Source organism: Catharus ustulatus, chromosome 11, assembly GCF_009819885.2.
Source record: "Catharus ustulatus isolate bCatUst1 chromosome 11, bCatUst1.pri.v2, whole genome shotgun sequence".
Classification (NCBI taxonomy): Eukaryota; Metazoa; Chordata; class Aves; order Passeriformes; family Turdidae; genus Catharus; species Catharus ustulatus.
In genome coordinates, this window is record NC_046231.1 from 7,261,111 (window position 1) to 7,281,479 (window position 20,369).

Sequence of the window (20,369 nt, forward strand, 5' to 3'; positions counted from 1 at the left end):
AATGAAATCATAATGAATGCTTAGTTTACAAAGCAAGAAACCTCTGTTATTAAACCATTCTTGAGGAAATGGCAGCATTTTTAACATTTGGCAGTAACTTTTCCAAGACTGTACTGGTATTAGGAACTAGTGTGGTATTTCAGGAGCCATATGTGACACAGCTGTTTTAATGCTCGTTTGATTGCTCCTGGTGCTCTATCAGACTAGCACGCTGCATTTTACTGAGCTGGTGACTGAGACAAACCTGGATGACAAGCATGCAGAAATATTCTGAGATTAAATTCTCAGAGTAGGGCCAGACATGTCCTAACACTGTTCTGTGGCAGGCAGTTCTGTTCCTTCTCCTTTATCCCACCTCAGATGGGACTGGGATGTTCTGTTCCACAGCCATGTTCCTAAAATCATAGCAGAGAATGGTTTGGCTTGGAAGGAGACCTTGAGGAACATCTTGTTCCAACCCCCTGCCATGGGCAGGGACACCTTCCACAATCCCAGGTTTCTCCAAGCCCTGTCCAACCTGGCCTTGAACACTTCCAGGGATGGGGCAGCCGCATGTGTGTCCTTTCCCTATTCCAATGCCTCACCACAATCAAAGAATTTTTTTCCCAATGAAAACAATGAGATGGAGGTGTCTTTGCAAACAATCTGTGGGTCTGCTGGTAGATAAAGCCAGATACTGACAGGTGAAAGAAGCAATGAGGGGAACCAGAGGAATTCCACTAATTGACAGAGACTGCTGCTCACCCAAGGCTGTGCTGAATTCCTCAGAATTAAACCAAGACTCGCATCACAGAGTTACGAGAAAAATATCAGGATACACATTAGAAGAGGCTCTGGGAAGGCTGCACCTCTTAAGTACCTCAGCCACTAGGGAAAGAGAGGGGGAAATTAGGATAAAAAGGAGCTTATATACTCTAGCAGTTTGAGAGAGCCTCATGGGAAATGTCCCCTTGTCCTGTCTCTCACACATGCTCTAGTAAAAACCTTTGCCCCATCTTTCCTCAGGGTTCCCTTCGGGCACCGGAAGGCCACAGTGAGGTCAGTCCAAAGCTTCTCCAGGCTCAACCACAGTGAGGTCAGCCCAAAGCTCCTCTTCTCCAGGCTCAACAACCCCAACGCTCCCCGCCTTTCCAGGCAAGAGAGGCGCTGCGCTGCTCCGAGCACCGCGGAGCTGCCCCCGGCCCGGCCCAGTGAGTGCCGCCCCGCACAGCTCAGCACAGCCCGCTCAGCGCAGCCCGCACAGCTCAGCTCAGCTCAGCGCAGCCCGCTCAGCTCAGCTCAGCTCAGCTCAGCTCAGCTCGCACAGCTCAGCGCAGCCCGCAGCCCGCGGCCAGGCCCTGTCCGGGCGGGGCCGGCGGCGCTCGGCGGAGCAGGCGCGGAGGGCCCGAGCGCCGCTGCCCGAGCCCAGCTCGGCGGAGCTGAGGGAGGGCCGGGCCGGACCGGGCCGGGCCGGGCGCTACGCGGGTCCCTCCTCCGGCGCCACCGCTGTTTCCTGGCCGGCCTGCGAGGAGCCGGGCGCTGCCGGCCGAGGTAGGCGGGGAGGGGAGGAGGGGAGGAGGGGATGAGAGGCGCGGCGCTGGCTCTGTCCGTGAGGGCCCCGCTCCCCGGGCCGCGCCATTGGCACCGGGCACGGAGCGCCGGGGGAGCCGCGCCAGCCCCTGCGGCCGGTCCGGACCTGCGGGCGGGGTTTGAGTGCCCCTCAAACCCTCCAGGCCCCGCTGCACGGAGTCCCTGAGTCACCGTGGTGGGAAGGGAGCTCTGGGGCCATCCAGCCCCACCCTCCTGCCCGGGCACGGCCCCCCGAGCGGGTGCCGCAGGAGCCGGGTGGGCTCGGAAGGAACAGCTCATCCCTCATCTCCGCGAGTCCCATTGCGGCTGGAGCAATGCTTCAGCAGTAGTACACCTCAGATCGACAGGAAAATAAATAAAGAAATAGCTATAGTGTAATTAAATCTCGTGTGTTTGAAAGGATTTATGATTACATGTTATGCTCAGCCTATTTTAGTCATAACATTTTAAATAAATTTTAAAACATTTAAAACATGTCATTAATGGGATGAAGTTTTCGGTTTTTGCAATGAGTCAGGAAAAACATGTTTAATTTTCAGGCTTAGTTCAAATTTTGAAGATATCACTGCTCTGTGCTGTGCTAAATGCCTCTACAAGGGAAACCACTCTGTTAGGAATAAATAAATAAAATGAAAAATATAAATACCTCTACAAGGGAACCACTCTGCTATTTATGTTTCTGTGTGTTTAGCTCTTTTTCTTAACTGAAAGTCTGATTGTTGGCTTCAGTATCAACTAGCTCATGAAAGCAGCCTGTAACTTTTTTTAATACAGCCTTCAAAATGAAGAAACTGGCTAGGAAATAGGGGGGAAAATCACTCTTAGTTTATAATTAGAAGGACAATGAATAAGCCTATAAAAATTCAAGGGCAGAAGGAGTTACGGCCAGTCTTTCACAGATGCTTTGTAATTTAGCAGACCAGGTAAGCTGGGTATCCTAAGTGCCTAGACAGATTAGCTGCCAAATTTCCTTTTATCTCAGTGGAATGAGATCATCCCCATTGAATACTTACCTGCATTTTTAGGTATCTAAGAACCTTGTAAAATAAACTTCTAGGTCCCTAGAAGTAGTTTGCTCATCTAATGAGTAAATTTGTTACCTCTTATGTTAAATAAACCAATTTAGTGCTTTGATTATATTACATGCTTTGATAAATACACAGAAGAAGAGCAATGCTCTTATGGTTTCAGTTCTTACAAAACAGTATTAAAATGCTCTTTTATGCATTTCAGTTGAATTCAGGTTGTCTACCAAATACAAGAGTTTCTTACCATCTCCTCATATAGTTGAAACTAAAATCTGAGTAAATATATAGTCAGTAACATATTATTACAGTAAGTGTTTGTAGATACAGTGAATCCTCATGGTTAGGAAAGAAGGGTACCAAATGCCGAGGTGAGAATGGCAGTAGGCATGTTTTAACCACTCCTGCCACAAAGCAGGAGTCAACCCTTTCTTAGCAAAATAAAAAAAAATTGCAAATGCGGAGCAGTGGTATATTTAAGAAACTGGTATATTTACTGGCTGCTGATGCCAATCATGATTTATATCAGACAAACCACCTGCTTTGCAGGTTTCAAGTACTAGATCAGGCTCTAAAGGTAGGATTATCAGAAAGTGATGATTTAGGAGCCAGATGCTGCTCATGCTTACAGGACGTGTATGGACCAGTGATGAGATAGTCCTCCTTTGCTGATGGGAATATCTTGAGTCCCTGTCTGTCCTCCAGCTGTTATTGAAATAATTGATGGACTTCTGACCTATTTCATTAATTGGGAGATATCTTGCACACTGTTGTTTATGTAGTCATGTTCTTTAGTCTGTCTCAGTGTCTTGATTACCTTGCTCCAGTGTGTTCTCTTATTTCCTGTAAAAGGTTGCAGTACATACAGAGCTTGTTGCTGTACCATTGAGAAAAGAAGAAATTGTCACCTCACATTCTTGTTCATCACCACATGATGTCCACCATGATACAGACAGCTCAAGGTAACAGGACATAGCTCTATATCTTCACAGCCTGGTGGTTTTGTGGTGTGCTGTGTGGGTGGGTTTTTTTTGCTGTGTACGTGCACATGGCAGAGTTGTTCACTCAGTTACCTCTGTGAGAAGCTGTAAGGAGCAGTGAGGACAGCTCAGTGGTGGGGTGGGCTGGAATGTCTCCTGTGTGGATATTTGGGAAGAGGATCATTTTTCTCTAAGTGGGATAGTGAGTGAAGGGATAGAAGGGCTTTTGCTTGTCTGAAGTCATCATTTGGTGAAGGGGGAAGTAGGGTGATGAGATGAGAATGTGAATCTGCAAAGAGCTGAAATGAGGTTCACACCATAGAAATGTCTGGGGACCCTCTTCAATTATTTATATTAGCAGGACTTTCAGTGAGTTGGGTATGATGTTGTTGTTTTAATTCTTTTTATGGCATTGTTCTTCTCAAGAAAACCTGCTGGTTGTAGTCCAAAGTTGAGATGTAAAATGATCTTACCATTCCCCTTGGATAGAGAGAGCAGGAGCATTGCTCACGTTGTTCCCATGTCCTTGGGGTGAAAGCGAGGGAGGGAGCATCAACTGAAGTACAGGATCCAAGACTTTGGATGAGTATCTGGGGAGACCACAAAGACACAGGGAAAGCCTCTGTTGGACTGCAATAGCACAGAAACATTGCAGAACAAAGCTTGGTTTCTCTGTGACTTCCTGTTCTAGAACTCTTGGGTTTGTTTTTTTTCTTGAGGTGCTGAAGGTTGTCAGTGCCATGTGAAGCCAGAAAGAGCTGTGGGGACTTAGCACCTTTGAAAGCTGCACACAGTTTTATGGATGTTGATATTTCTATCCCTTCATTAGACCAAATCCACTGTTTTACAATCCTGGTGTTTCCTAATGTCTGGGTGAATTCAGTAGGGAACAGTTGGGTGCTAGAATAAAATTACAGGTTAACAGTTACATCATCAGAGTTTATAAATGGTTTTTGCTATCATGTGTTTGTACCTCTAATACACAATGTTTACAGCTCCTTGTGTGCTGTTCTGGGGCAGGATCCTTGCTCCTTTGTAGAACCACTGGCATTTTGCAACGTGCCTATCTTCTGCTTGCTTGTGATTGTGATTAGTAGGTCGATGTAAGATGCAATTTCGTGGTCCACATTCTTGCAGTTGGCTTTTTAGAGACCCTGCCAGTCTGTGAGGTGTTAGAGGTTTGCAGCTGCAGAACTTTATAAGCCTTTTGTCTGATTTTCTGAGTGAGCTGGCTGGCTGCTGAGAGTTTAGTTGTCTTTGTGGTGGGGGCTGCTTCTCCTAATAGCAGGTTAAACCCTTTTGTGGTGTCTCTGTGCTGCAACTTGTTAGTGCATTGTCAAAAGATCCTTTAATGGCATGTGATGTGTGGTTAAATAAATACGTGCTCACTGAAAATTGGCTGATTGATCATCTTGATTCTTAATTGGAACCTAATTGAATTTTTTCAAGGAATTCACAATTCTCTGTGTTGAATGTAGGAATCTGGGATTACAGTAATTTCACGATTATAAGACGCACTGGTTATAAAACGCACTGATTATAAGCCGCACGTTACAATACAGAGTGTGATAAAAGGTATCTGTTCTATCACCATCTGTTGAGGGTGGGGGCAGTGATCCTTATCTCAATGGCAGATATTCTGCTAATGGGCCATCCATTGAAACCAGGCAGGGCATTGTTCTTTATCTTTTCACAACCCACCCTTCCTCCAGCCAGTCATTTTCTGCTAATGGCCATTGAGTCCCACTGTGGGACTGATAAAATTACTGCATCCCATTGGGAGTTGCTCCAGCCAGGGGGAAGGGCCCAACATTTCTTACCAAGATAAAAACAGAGGTTTTGGGACACTAAGGGAGTCCCTTTCTCCACTGGACTCCAGAGGAAAACCGGATTTCTCCACATGACCATTGGACCTTTAGAGGGAAACTGCACCTTGTACAGGAGCACTGCTCCAACTGAGCCACATCTGTCACTGCAGGAGGATGCAGCCACCATGGAATGGGACTGCTACCAACACCCTGCCTGATGGGGTGTCAGGTTGTACTCTGACTTTGTCAGGGTTTGGGGTTTGTTTCTTTGTAGTGCTGTATTTCTATTTTAATTTCCCTAGTAAAGAACTGTTATTCCTAATTCCCTTATTTTTGCCTGAAAGCCGCTTGATTTCAAAATTATAATAATTTGGAGGGGGTTTACATTCTCCATTTCAGAGAATCTCCTGCATTTCTCGGCAGACACCTGTCCTCCAAACTAAAACAGCAACTTTTCGTTCTTTGTCCATATATAAGCCACACCTGATTATAAGCCGCACTTCGGGTTCGGACCAAAATTTTAGTCAAAATGGTGTGGCTTACAATCGTGAAATTACTGTACTTTACATGTTAGGATATGATTTATGTTTCAGTGGCTCCCAATAGTGCTCTGTATGTAAGTTTAAAAAAAAAAATCTTGTATGTGCTGCGCCTCAGGTACTGTGTTCACTAATGTTCTCTGCAGGACTTAAATTATAGTGAATATGACAAGAGATCATAGAAATACTTGTAAGAGTTTAGAGATAATGAGTGCTCCTCGTAAAGTCTTTGGGAGTTTTGAGTGTGATGCTCACATCCAGAATTAAGCAGGAACCACTCTGCTGTGCCAAGAACCTTGTTCAGTCAAACCAAAAAAGCCCAAATAAATGTTAATTTTACAAGTGGAAGTTTCCTTTGGGGAAGTTGTGAGATGAGTGAAATATTCAGTAATTTGGTATGGAAAAACTACTTTCAGTTTCTTGAGTCCCAGAGAGTTTCTGCTTTATCTTGATGGTGATTAATGAGTTACAAATTTGTTTGCCACAAATTCATGCACCGCCCAACAGTAGTGAGGTTGCTAAGTTCTGTATGGTGTGGCTATTCTTTAACTTCAACTGCACTTTGAAGCTCGTTGTTCTGTTTATCCAGAGAATGCAGGGGTAGCTGGGTACCTTTGCACCGTGTCACCTTTGCCATGTCACCATGAGGACACTTTGCAGTATTGGCCCTGTGGAGGATGGTAATGCAGGTGGCTTTGGGCAGCCAACTTCAACCCAGTGCAGGAACCTTGTGCTTCAGCTGTGGGCACGTCTGCTCATACAGCATCATTTCACATCTGTTACAGTTTGATTGCCTTAGGATATCATAGCACTCCCTCTGTTTGTGGAGGCAAAGCTGATTGTCTTATCTCTGTGAGAGCCCTGTGTTGTCAGCTCTCCAGCTTGTGCTGTCCCACCCATGCTGCAGAGTCTTCATACTGGAGGGCTTTGTGTGAAACATTCACTGAATTTAGCCCAGAGAGGAGATGTAAGTTGTTTTAAGCACATTGGGTTAGTCCAAGGACATGCCACGAAGGTGAAGCTCAAGCACAAAAGAGTGTCTGCGAGGAGGGAGTGATTCCTGCAGCACCTCAGACTGCTCAGGGCTGGTGTGAATGTCACTGAGTGGAAAACTGCTCACCTTTTGTTAGAAATGTAAAAACCAACACTTAATTGTCTAATTTTCCATCCTCCCCAGGCCTGGCAGTGGGACCTGTACCAGTTGTATATTTTGGGGGTTTTTCCCTGCTGCTCTAGGACGGACAGAGCAGGCATTTGTTCCTTACTTGGAGCTTGAGCCCTGTTGAATGAGATAATATGTATCTCTGGAAGCAGAATGTGTGGCTCTACTGTCACTAACCAGCGTGCACTGCCATTCTGAGCCACTGCTGTGTCATCAACCTGCCAAAAACCCAAAAGCAACAGTGGTAAAATGATGAACTTGGATGTTTTCTTTAGACTGGCACAAAGATGAATGAAGTAGTGAGAGAAACCAACTATTTGATGAATTTCCTACTGTGCCTGTCTGCGACTGTGGAGCCTGTGTAGTCCCTTCCCAAAACCCAGACTTTTGTTCAGTGCCAGCAGTGCTTGCATCCTGCAGTGGCATGGATGATTTGCAGTAGGCCATTTTAGTGGAAAAGAAAGCTTTCTCTGTTGCAGTAGTTAATTTTTAATATGAAAAATAGTGTGATACCACTCCACTTTCCCTTTGCACTGAGGAAATCTATTCAGGAAAGACTCTAAAACAGGTTGGCTTGGGCTGAGAAAGTATTACACACGCACTGGGATAAGGTATTTTCTTAGGTCTGAAAAAAACCCCAAATGCTCATCTATTCTATAGTGGTGACTTTACATGTACAACAAGAAATCTGCAACTTGTGAGTATGTGATTATATTTTTAATCTTATTGAGTTTTTAATTATCCCTGGAAGCCCTTTCCTCAACTGGTTCCCACATTTTGGTGGGAAGTATTTGTGTAATGAGCAGCCGCAGGAAGTGAATGAGGTGGAGAAGTTTTGGTCTCAGAGTGCTTGTTCTCAGGGACAGGTCTCTGTGCTTTGCTGGGGACACGTGACAGCATTTTGCAAGCTGGGGTCCTGTGTCTCTGCTTCCTCCTACATGAGACTCTTCTGGCATCTCTGCTCTGAGTCCTGACTGCTTTCTCCATCCACCCCTATATTTGTGATGGCCTGAATCCAGAGCACCCGAGGTGCGAAAGGTACCAGGTCTCTCTTCCAACACTTTCTCAGGGACTTCTTGGTTGCTACAACCAGCCTCCTGCCTTCGGAAATCAGCATGGAAGTGTTTAAAACTGTAACAAAACAGGAAGAACTGGTGAAAATAATTGACTGATTTGTGGTAAAAATTAGGACAATGGAAGAAGATACCTGACAGATTTGTCAATTATAATCTGCTAGTTGTGGTAGAGTGAAGTTCTGTCTTTTCCCTGGAGGTGTTTGTGATGCTGAACACATGGGAATTGCTCAGGCCAAAAGCAATGTACTGAAGAATTTGATACTGTAGAATCTCTGAAGCTGTCATAAACCCTTTTTTTTCTGGTCTAACCTGAGATCTCATTGGCAGTTTCAGTATCCTGCAGCAATTACTGTAGGGGTGGTTTTGCAAGAATCAAAAGAGAAAGCAAATACTTCCTGTATTTGTCCTTGATCACTAGGATTTTCTTCACCTCATATTCATTTAGCAGCTGGGTTTAGTCTCAGTTGCAGTGGTTAAAAGACAAGACCTCTCTTGCAGGACTTGGACTGGCCGAGATGCCGATCCGTGCTGATGATGTGATGAAGCTGCTCAGCCACGTTGCCCAGGTGAAGGGCATGAAAGCTGCTGTGGCACACTCTGGCCGAGGAGCAGCGCTGGCAGGGGCATCAGCTTTTGTGGGGGGCATGCTGGGAGGCCCACCTGGAATCGCTGTAGGTAAGTGTGCTTTGCTTTGGCAACAAGTGGGTGGTTGAATCCCTGAGTGAAGGAATGAGGAGCTCTTTGCAGATGTGGGTTGAAGGAAAGGGGCATTCAGTGTTGAGATTTCCTGTTGGGGTGGGGAGTGAGGGTGCATAAGCCTTAACTGGGCCAGGATTATTTTCCAAGTAGTCTTACTAAAAATGATACTAATTTCTGTATTTTAAAAGTTCCTGATATCCATGTCCTCACAAACTTGGTTTTATCCCCTGGGATTCATTATTCCCCAACCTTTGCTTTTCTTCTTATTACAGAAAGTTACAGGAAAGCCAAAGTCTAATAGTAAAGAATTGTCTGTCCTCTGGAATTAAGAGTTGTCTAATTTGGAAGCTGCCTTGTCACTGAAGGCATGTGGGCCCCAGCCCTTGAATATTGAGCGGCTGAATGTCCTGTGAGCAGTTGCAGGAATTTCACAGGCTTACTGATTCTGGAGTGAGTTGCAGTGAGCTTCCATCAGGTTGAGTTACAAAAACAAGCAAATACTTTGTGAAGAGTGATAACAGAAAATGCAAACTGAAGCTGTGTATTTACTCCTGTTACAGGTGCAAAACTTAATTAATAGCCAGAATAGTATTTTGACAAATATATGACTGAAGTTATGAGGAACAAAGAAGAGAAATGAAGCCTTTATAAGAAATTTGTAAGCTTAAAATCTGGAGTAAAGGTAATAATGTAAGTGGCCACATTTTTGAGTGAGATGAAGAGAAATACTGAAGTTATTCTTGGCTGTATTTTCTCTTTTAAGTGTTATTTTTAAGCTTTCATAGTGTCTTAAGCTTGATGTTCTTTAGCCACTGAGGAAGGCACTGGAACAAGTATGTCTATTAATTTATACTGAAAGTATACAATCATAAGCATATACAATAAGAGTAATAAGTACTAGCTAAACTCAGTACAGTTTATTTTACAAATTACACATTTTTATTATAAATTACAGTACAACTAAATAATAAACCTCTAATTTAACTTTTAAAATTGGAAAGGTAAATAACCCAAATAAGTTTAGGACAGTTAGAGGGACCTTTACCATCAAGTGCATCTTGCTCAGACAGCCTGGATAGGTGTGGGACTGGATGGCAGGGGTTGTCCCTCTTGCTGCTTTGCAGCAGGAATGAGGATGAGTTGCCTGCCATGTGCAGCATTGCTGGAGAAGCTTGCAGTCATCATGCCTCCCAAGGACTGCCTGCTCTGAGCAGAGTGGAGTGTGGGTTTGTTGCTTGGGGGGAAAAGTGTGATTGTGTAAGAAATTTTATTTCAATGGACAAGGAGCTTAGACATCAATACTTCTAGTGGCTTTTGCATTAAAGTGCCCCTAAATCAGTTATTGATGTTCTCATAAAAGTCCCTTGAAGATGAATTCAACCATCATAGGCTTTCAGGTATTTCTGTGGCATCCTGGAGAAAATTGCCAACTGAGTAAAAGCTGCAAATTAAGAATTTTTGTCTAATGAAAAACTGCATCCCTTTGAGTGCACAGATGACTTCTTAGGAACAGTTGCTGGGGGTGACAGTTTTGGTGGCAGGGTCAGTTCTGCCACCTCTCCATTGGGGGGTCCCTCCTTCCATTCAGTCGTCCCTCCATCTGTCCATCTGTGTGCTCTGGCAGTGCTGGCAGTGCTGTGGATTGCTGTGCTGCACTCAGACTGCTGCTGGAGAAAAGCCCTGTGGGGCTGTTACCCTGATAACCTGGGACCCTCTACTTAGCCCAGCATGCCTTGTCCTTGGGGTGTGCATGTGACAGAGGAAAGCCTGAGTGTGTCTAATGGCTTTGGTTTCTGAGCACCTGCAGGGCTGGGCTCCGTGTGTGTAGGAGGCTGCAGTGTGTGACTCTTACAGAAGCAGAAAGCTATGATCAGTCTGGGAGTGTCTAGTAAGAGGTTATGACACTGATTAGGCTGTTGTTGGTCTGGTGTTTCCCTTGGGCAAGGTTTTATTTAGTAGTAGAGCTTACCCTAAGGGAGTGTCCCAGGCAATGTTTTGTTTCTGGTTTCTACCTTGAAGCTATTAGTGTTGATTGTATAAAGGGATTCTTTATGATTGCTGTGGATGTAAAGAGATTTTAAAATCCTTTCTGGTGCCTTGATTATCACATATAAATCTAGTTAAAGCAGACACATATGCAACTCTGTGTTGATTTCTAATCAAGGTGGGAACATTGTTGGTGAAGGCTGTGGATAGAATTTCAGGCTTTAACATTAACTGGTAAAGACTAACGATTCTCTGTCTTTCCTAGGAGGAGCAGTGGGTGGATTGATTGGATGGATGACTTCTGGACAGTTCAAGTCAGTCCCTCAGATTTTAATGGAATTGCCTGCTGCTGAGAGGCAGAAACTCTGTGATGAAACCATGGCTGTTGTCAAGAACATACACTGGACTGATGCTGCTCAGCTGATTGCTCTTGTAATGTCGAATTCCACTCTCACAGAGAAGGTGATAGGAGTGCTGACCACTTACCTTACCAATGAGCTAAAAGCACAAATAAAATATGCAGAATAATCCTCTAGAGAGCAGGCTTTTTTTACTGTAATGAATTTTATTCCAATAGCTGTGAATCTTTAACACAACAATTACTAGTTATCAGTACTAATTATAAATATATACTGACCCAAGTACTTTTGAGGTGTTCAGTTTTGGTGTTTTAAAATTTTTATTATCATTTTTGATTTGTGTGGAGCTGTAAAGATAGTATTATGTTATTGCATTGTCCTGACACTGACTTGCTATGTGATTTTGGATTGCTCTGCCCTAGGACTAGTTCAAATCGCTGAAGGGAATCATGTTGCTCTTAGGCTGATGTGTCATTTGGGAAAATTTTCAAAGTACAGTAAATTCACGAATACAAGCCGCACTGAGTATAAACCGCATCTCTGGGTGTTGGCAAATATTTCGGTTTTTGTCCGTAAATAAGCTGCACCTGAATATAAGCCGCTCTGTCGTTCGCAGCAAGGACCCGCATGCAACAAAGTTGCCAAATACTAGCAGAACCGCGGCATGGCGGGGGGTTTACTGGCTCAACTAAGGCTGTGCAGGCTCGGCCCGCTAGGGGCTGCCGACGGGGCCAGGTGGCCCAGCTCGGTGGTGCCGCTCAGGGCTGGCCGCCGCCTCTGGGTTCGCTCGCCCCGGCCCCGCTCCCGCTGCGGCGCCGGCCGGGCACGGAGAGCGCGCCCTGCTCACGCCGCGGTGCCGGCCGGGCACGGAGCACCCCCTGCTCCCGCCACAGCGGCGGAGGGCGGGGGCAGAGCACCCCCCCTCCTCCCCGGGCCACGGCAATGGCGGCGTGCCCCACCCCCGTCCTCCCGTGGGCTGCGGCAGATTAGGGAAGAAGAGAGCTCTCCCACCTCTCTCCCCGCCCCCCGTGCTGCCTACAGGGAGCCAGGGCAACAGAGTAACACTGTAACAATCGCGGAATGCCGGCTTTTATTGGCAGGTGCTTGGCTCGGCGCCCTGGCTGGCACATCTGGGGTTGTAAGTGTCAGAAAATTATTCACATTTTAGCCGCCCCCGACTATTAGCCGCACTTCTGGGTTTCCACCAAAATTTTGGTCAAATTGCTGCGGCTTGTATTCGTGAAATTACTATAATTTTCTTTTATTTAGGAGACTTGACTCTCTTTGTTTAAGTGCTTTAATTTTTTCCCCTGTGAATGACAGATAAGGTGCCAAAGTAGCTGGGGTACTTTGAAGAATTTTACCTGTTGTTTGTTTCAGCCCTGGAAAGTTTTATAAGGAAGTACATTACTGTGAACTCAAACGACTCAATCCACACTTTGTCACATTTTTATTGTAATTTTTCATGTAAGAAGTGAAGCAAATATTTAAATATAAATATTTAAAATTTCAAGTATCAGGAAAATGAGTTGTGAACATTTTCAATTCAATTTTCACCAAGTTCCTGTGCCCTAGAATGGGAGGGTGTGGCAAACATTAAAAACGTGGGGAGCTGAATCTGCCAGTTTTATATTAGCCCCAGGATTAAGGTTGTCATTTTAACCTTGGTTTCTTGACTTAATCTGTACACCTGGTCATCTGTTTTCATTGAAATATTCCTAAGAAGCCTCATAGTGATCTGTGTGTTGCTTTAAATTAAATGAACTCTTTAAGAACTCAGGCAGGCCTGTAGTGGACAGCCAGCAGTTGGCAGCAGCAGTGCTGTGGGCTGGGGTGATGTGCCAGCTGCATTATTACTGGAAGTACCAAATGCTGTGGTGCTGAATGTCCCAGCCACTTGTTCACATTTCAAGGCACTCCTAAGACAAGTTTGTAGGAAGAAAAATGTGCAGATGTGCCCTCTTTCTATATAAAGACAAGTGAAACTGTTCTGACAAGTTAATTTTTTTTTGCCTGAAATAAAGATCTATCTCCATGTGTGTGATGAGGTTTCTGTAAGTTAAGGTTTAAATGGTAAAGCTTTAAACTCAGAGGCTACTTTTGTATGCATTTGATTAATTCACTTCTGCAGGTACCATTTGCCTTTGATAAATTCAGTGGAGTGCAGTGCAGTGATTGTTTTCAGCATTTGATAACACTTTTTCAGTGATGTGAAAAGGAACTGGAAAGGGATGGTAAGTGGGCACTCCTAACCTTGTCCGGGTTTCACAATGCCGAGCCTGAAATCAGTGGGGTTTCAGTTTCACTGGCAGATTACACACACTGCAACTTCTTACAGATTTTTTAAATGCTATCCATTTAAAAATACTATATTTATGAATCCAGTTATTTTTATCTACAATTTTCTGGTTATTTCACAAATTAAATCCAGTCTTTGTAAAACAACACTACTAGTAGTGGCAGATGATTGAATGATCCAGTGGGATGGAGTTGACATCCTGTGCTCAACTGTTCAAACCCAGAATGAACGGAGCTGACAACTGATTGTAAAGCAGGCCATGGGGAAAATGGGGGTTCCAGTTCATCTGAAATACTATTTAGTATTTAAACAGACCTTTAGAAGTTTCAGTGGTTTCAGACATCAATATCATGACCCCCTGTCCTAGTTTGGAGGACAGGTGTCTGCTAAGAAAGGCAGGAGCCTCTCTTTGAAATGGAGAATGTAAACCCCCTCTCTCCAAATTATTATAATTTTGAAATCAAGCGGCTTTCAGACAAAGATATGGGAATTAGGAATAACAGTTCTTTACTAGGGAAATTAAAATAGAAATACAGTACTACAAAGAAACAAACTCCAAACCCTGACAAAGTCAGAGTACAACCTGACACCCTGTCAGGCAGGGTGTTGGTAGCAGTCCCATTAAATGGTGGCTGCATCCTCCTGCAGTGACAGATGTGGTTCAGTTGGAGCAGTGGTCCTGTACAAGGTGCAGTTTCCCTCCGGAGGTCCAGTGGTGATGTGCAGAAATCCAGCTTCCTTCTGGAGTCCAGTGGAGAAAGGGGCTCCCTTAGTGTCCCAAAACCTCTGTTTTTATCTTGGTAAGAAATGTTGGGCTCTTCCCCCTGGCTGGAGCAACTTGCAATGGGATGCAGTAATTTTATCAGTCACACAGTGGGACTCAATGGCCATTAGCAGACAATGACTCACTGGAGGAAGGATGGGTTGTGAAAAGATAAAGAACAATGCCCTGCCTGGTTTCAATGGATGGCCCATTAGCAGAATGTCTCCCGTGGAGATAAGCATCACTGCCCCCACCCTCAACAGATGGTGATAGAATAGATACCTTTTATCACACTCTGTATTGTAACCCAAGACATTATCCACCCCTTATTCTATTACCATTTGCATAATGACACCTTACACACCGTTCTCACTTAAGATTAGGTTTCCCTGGGGTACGCAATGAGTTTCTCTGTCTTTCTGCATTCCCCACCAAGTGTAACCAGGTCCTTGAGCAAAAACAATCCCACAGATGGGTTTGTCCTTGCCCGTGGTGGGACTAATCCAAACAGTCTTTCCTAAAATTCCTTTCATGCGTACTACAGGGACCTTATCTCCATCCACTCTGTGCAAGGGTTCAGACTGGGCAGGACCAGCTCGATTTATGGACCCTCGGGTGTTGTCCATCCTGGTGGCCTTTGCTAAGTTCGTTTCCCAGTTCTTGAAGGTTCCCCCACCAAGTGCTTTCAGTGTGGTCTTAAGCAGCCCGTTGCACCATTCAACTTTCCCGGCAGCTGGTGGATGGTAAGGGATATAATATATCCATTCAATGTCATGTTCTCTGGCCCTGGTGTTGATAAGGCCGTTTTTGAAATGAGTCCCGTTGTCTGACTCAATTCTCTCAGGGCTACCATGCCTCCAAAGGACCTGTTTCTCAAGGCCCAGGATGGTGTTTCGGGCAGTGGCGTGGGGCACAGGGTAGGTCTCCAACCATCCGGTGGTGGCTTCCACCATGGTCAACACGTAGCGCTTGCCTTGGTGGGTCTGAGGCAGTGTGATGTAGTCAATCTGCCAGGCCTCCCTGTACTTATATTCGATAAATGCCCACCATACCAGAGGGGCTTCACCCGCTTGGCCTGTTTGATGGCAGCGCACGTATCACAGTCATGGATAACTTGAGAGATACTGTCCATGGTTAAATGAACCCCTCAGTCTCGTGCCCACTTATACGTGGCGTCTCTCCCCTGATGACCTGAGGCATCATGGGCCCATCGAGCCAGGAACAATTCTCCCTTGTGTTGCCAATCCAGGTCTATTTGTGACACCTCTATCTTTGAGGCCTGATCTACCTGCTCGTTGTGTTGGTGTTCCTCATTAGCCCGACTCTTGGGGACATGGGCATCCACATGACGAACTTTCACAGGTAGCTTCTCTACCCGGGTGGCAATGTCTTTCCACTCATCAGCAGCCCAGATTGGTTTTCCCCTACGCTGCCAGTTTGCCTTTTTCCACCTTTCCAGCCAACCCCACAGAGCATTGGCTTCCATCCTCGAGTCTGTATAAAGGTAGAGCTTTGGCCACTTCTCTCTTTCAGCAATGTCCAGGGCCAGCTGAATAGCTTTGAGTTCAGCAAGTTGACTTGATTCACCTTCTCCTTCGGTAGCTTGTGCAACCTGTTGTGTAGGGTTCCATACAGCTGATTTCCACTTCCGGTTCATCCCCACGACGCAGCAGGAGCCGTCGGTGAAAAGAGCGTAGCATGTTTCATCTGCTGGCAGTTGGTTATACGGTGGGGTTTCCTCAGCCCAACTCACTTGTTCCTGCTCCTCTTCGTCAGTGAGACCAAAATTTTCACATTCTGGCCAGTTCGTAATTATCTCCAAAAGCCCAGGGCAATTTGGGTTTCCGATGCAGGCGCGTTGCGTGATGAGGGCAATCCACTTGCTCCATGTGGCGTCGGTGGCGTGGTGGGTAGAGGGAACCTTTCCTTTGAACATCCACCCCAGCACTGGTAATCGAGGTGACAGGAGGAGTTGTGCTTCCGTGCCGATCACTTCTGAGGCAGCTTGGACTCCCTCATAGGCAGCCAAGATCTCCTTCTCTGTGGGAGTGTAATTGGCCTCAGACCCTCTGTAGCTTCGGCTCCAGCATCCCAGAGGTCGGCCTCAAGTCTCCCCAGGTACCTTCTGCCAAAGGCTCCAGGACAGGTCATGGTTCCCGGCTGCAGAATAACGCACATTCTTTACCTCTGGTCCCGTCCTGACTGGGCCAAGGGCTACCGCATGAGCGATCTCCTGCTTGATCTGGGCAAAGGCTTGCTGCTGCTCAGCACCCCAGTGGAAATCGTTCTCCTTACGGGTGACCAGGTAGAGAGGGCTCACAATCTGACTGTACTCGGGAATGTGCGTTCTCCAAAAGCCTATGGCACCTAGGAAAGCTTGTGTTTCCTTCTTGCTGGTTGGTGGAGACATCGCGGTGATCTTATTGATCACCTCAGTGGGGATCTGGCGCCGTCCATCTTGCCACTTTACTCCTAGGAACTGGATCTCTCGGGCAGGTCCTTTGACTTTGCTCTTTTTAATGGCAAAGACGGCTCCCATCAGAATCTGGATGATCTTTTCTCCTTTCTCAAATACCTCCACTGCCATGTTCCCCCACACAATGATGTCATCGATGTATTGCAGGTGTTCTGGAGCTTCACCCTTTTCCAGTGCAGCCTGGATCAGTCCGTGGCAGATGGTGGGGCTGTGTTTCCACCCCTGGGGCAGACGATTTCAGGTGTACTGCACGCCCCTCCAGGTGAAGGCAAACTGAGGCCTGCACTCTGCTGCCAGAGGAATGGAGAAAAATGCGTTGGAAATGTCAATGGTGGCATACCACCTTGCTGCCTTGGACTCCAACTCGTACTGGAGCTCCAGCATGTCTGGCACGGCAGCGCTCAGTGGTGGAGTCACTTCGTTCAACGCACGATAATCCACAGTCAATCTCCATTCTCCATCAGACTTGTGCACGGGCCAGATGGGGCTGTTGAAGGGTGAGTGGGTTTTGCTGACCACCCCTTGGCTCTCCAGCTCACGGATCATCTTGTGCACGGGGATCACGGCATCTCGATTCGTCCGGTACTGCCGGCGGTGCACTGTTGAGGTGGCAATTGGCACTTGTTGCTCTTCCACCTTCAGAAGTCCCACTGCAGATGGGCTTTCTGACAGTCCAGGCAAGGTGTTCAACTGCTTAATGCCCTCTGCCACTACAGCAGCTATTCCAAAAGCCCATCTGTATCCCTTTGGGTCTTTGTAGTGGCCACTCCTGAGAAAATCTATGCCTAGAATGGGCGGAGCCTCTGGGCCAGTTACAATCGGATGTTTCTGCCACCCTTCCCCTGTCAGGCTCACCTCGGCTTCCAGCAAAGACAATTCCTGTGATCCCCCTGTCACCCCAACAATGGAAACACGCTCTTCCCCCACATATTCTGACAGTATCAGGGTGCATTGTGAACCAGTATCAACTAATACCCTGTATTCTTGTGGCTCTGATGTGCCAGGCCATCGGATCCACACCATCCAATAGACTCTGTTATCCCATGCCTCTCCCTGGCTACAGGCAGGGCGCCTCTAGCCCTGGTTATTATTTCCTTCCTGGGCATACATAGTAGAGGTTTCTTCAAGTGGGTCTGACAGATTATCCTCACTTCTGTAATACCCTGCACCTTGATTATGGGAGGTTGAGGCTACCTTCACTTTAGTAGACCTCCCTTGGTCACGGTTTCCCTCCCTAAGCTGATGAATCCGTGCTGCCAGGACAGAAGTGGGTTTCCCATCCCATTTTCCCATGTCTTCCCCATGGTCACATAAAAAGAACCACAGGTCAGCTCGTGGGGTGTACCCTCTCTCCCTAGCTGGGGGGTGTTGGGTTCCGACTTTGGGGACTGTGACTCGCACTGGTGCTGCACTGATTTTCCTCATCTCCTCTCTCATTCCTCTCATCTCCTTCTTAAACTCCTCTTTGAGTTCTTTAACCACTGCAGAGACATGAGCCTGCATTGGACCATTGATTATGTTCTCAATTTCTGAGCTTGTTAGCAACAGAGCCCACTGTCTCTTGGTTGTTGTCGGTATTAATCGTTGCAATGAAGGTGGTGTATTGACATGGCCCCAGGTTTGCCAAATTCCACAGCATCTGCCCTGTGCTCCTGACCTTGTCAGGGTCATTGTCATGCTGTCCATCCCTCCCAAAGAGTATCTCCAATACTGCCACTTCCCTCAGCTGTTGGATCCCTTCCTGAAGGGCCTTCCAGTGCATTCTATGGTGATGGTCCTGCATTCTTTCCCTGTGGACGAACCTCTCTCTCACGCTCATTAAAAGTCGCTCCCAGAGGGGAAGGGGGCCTGTCTGTCTTACGAATACCTGATCTACACCTGAGTTCTCGGTCAAAGGTCCCAAATTCCTTACCTCAGTACCATCCAGTTGCACACCTGCACCCATAAGGTCCCAGACCCGAAGTAACCAAGTTGTAAAAGCCTCTCAGCCCTGTCGTACAATGTCTTTTCGCAGATTATGGAGACTTTCATACGACGGACTCAGTGACAATCTCGACCTCTGGCTCCCCTGCTGGTTGTGAGGGCCCTCCTTTATTATCCTTATTGTGTAGGTGCTTTGTTTTTGTCTTAGACTTTCTAGTTTCCACAGGGGTGACTGCTGCTGGCTGCGAGTGCCCCTGTAGTTTAGTTGGAACCTGGACAGACGTAACGTTAGTAGGTTCCACCGTAGCATCATTGGGTTCTCCCTTTTTAGGGCAGGGGGAAGGTCTCTCACCAGCTGGGGAAAGGTACTCCTTTAACATCTGGCCTATCTCTTTCACTAGAAGCCCCACCCACTCCGGGTGGTTCCTTTCTGAGATGGGCTGTGGGGCAGGGTCAGGCTCTTGAGCAGCATCCCTAGTCTCTGGGGCAGGGTCAGGCTCTGTGGCAGCATCCCTAGTCTCTGGGGCAGGGTCAGTCTCTGTGGCAGCATCCCTAGTCTCTGGGGCAGGGTCAGTCTCTGTGGCAGCATCCCTAGTCTCTGGGGCAGGGTCAGTCTCTGTGGCCACATCCCTAGTCTCTGGGGCAGGGTCAGGCTCTGGGGCAGCATCCCTAGTCTCTGGGGCAGGGTCAATGTCTGCAGCACCATCCCTATTTCCTGGAGTAGGTATCAGGGCTGTTATCCAGCTCAATCCCCCGTTATCTCTTAATGTTAAATAGGACAAGCCTATCAGTAACACCAGCCACTGTACGATATCATTAGCATTCAGAGGAGATCTGAACCCTTCAAAAAGTTGTGAGGTAGACCCAAAAATCTGGGTGAAGGGTTGGAGAAAATTTCCCCTGGTGTTATTCCCTCACAGTAAGTACCATTGTTAAAGTAACCCCAAAAACATACAGTGAGTGTGTGATTGCCCTGAATCCATGTACCCGCCTTCCAAAGGAAGTCAAAAATCCATGAATTCCTCACCTTGTTAACCCATAAAGCAAACTGGATAACAGCCACAGTAGCCTCAGTTATAGGGCTCATGTTCACATAAGGCCCTGCAAATGGGAGAAACATAGCCACAACCACATGCCACCCAAACCAGGGTAAACTAGACAACATATTGCCACCTAATGAGGTTCCTGTATCAGCACAAAAATTAGGTGACTCAAGAACAGTTATTCCTTTTATCTGTTGATGCCCTTGAGCCACACGTTGGGCACCAAAATCTGTCCTAGTTTGGAGGACAGGTGTCTGCTGAGAAAGTCAGGACCCTCTCTTTGAAATGGAGAATGTAAACCCCCTCTCTCCAAATTATTATAATTTTGAAATCAAGGGGCTCTCAGGCAAAGATATGGGAATTAGGAATAACAGTTCTTTACTAGGGAAATTAAAATAGAAATACAGTACTACAAAGAAACAAACTCCAAACCCTGACAAAGTCAGAGTACAACCTGACACCCCGTCAGGCAGGGTGTTGGTAGCAGTTTGATTAAATGGTGGCTGCATCCTCCTGCAGTGACAGATGTGATTCAGTTGAAGCAGTGGTCCTGTAGAAGGTGCAGTCTCTCTCAGGAGGTCCATTGGTGATGTGGAGAAATCCAGTTTCCCTCTGGAGTTCAGTGGAGAAAGGGGCTCCCTTAGTGTCCCAAAACCTCTGTT

General features: G+C 46.5%; 2 protein-coding genes across 4 annotated transcripts in view; one reads left to right on the plus strand and one right to left on the minus strand.

Annotated features, from left to right (window-relative positions):
• Positions 1-20,369, minus strand: part of PLEKHF1 (pleckstrin homology and FYVE domain containing 1) — a 63,947-nt gene that overhangs the window by 1,598 nt on the left and 41,980 nt on the right. The window lies entirely within an intron of this gene.
• Positions 1,422-11,754, plus strand: LOC117001427 (protein C19orf12 homolog). 3 transcript variants are annotated; one of them, XM_033069773.1, is made up of 4 exons: positions 1,422-1,530; positions 3,447-3,556; positions 8,658-8,834; positions 11,110-11,754. In XM_033069773.1, exons 2-4 carry the CDS (start codon positions 3,526-3,528, stop codon positions 11,370-11,372), a joined length of 471 nt encoding a protein of 156 aa, XP_032925664.1. In that variant the 5' UTR covers positions 1,422-1,530; positions 3,447-3,525; the 3' UTR covers positions 11,373-11,754. The 3 variants fall into 3 exon arrangements, with proteins under 3 accessions (XP_032925664.1, XP_032925665.1, XP_032925666.1); XM_033069774.1 differs by lacking the exons at positions 1,422-1,530; positions 3,447-3,556 and adding an exon at positions 9,419-9,548 and having other exon boundaries at positions 8,769-8,834; XM_033069775.1 differs by lacking the exons at positions 1,422-1,530; positions 3,447-3,556 and adding an exon at positions 9,419-9,540 and having other exon boundaries at positions 8,769-8,834.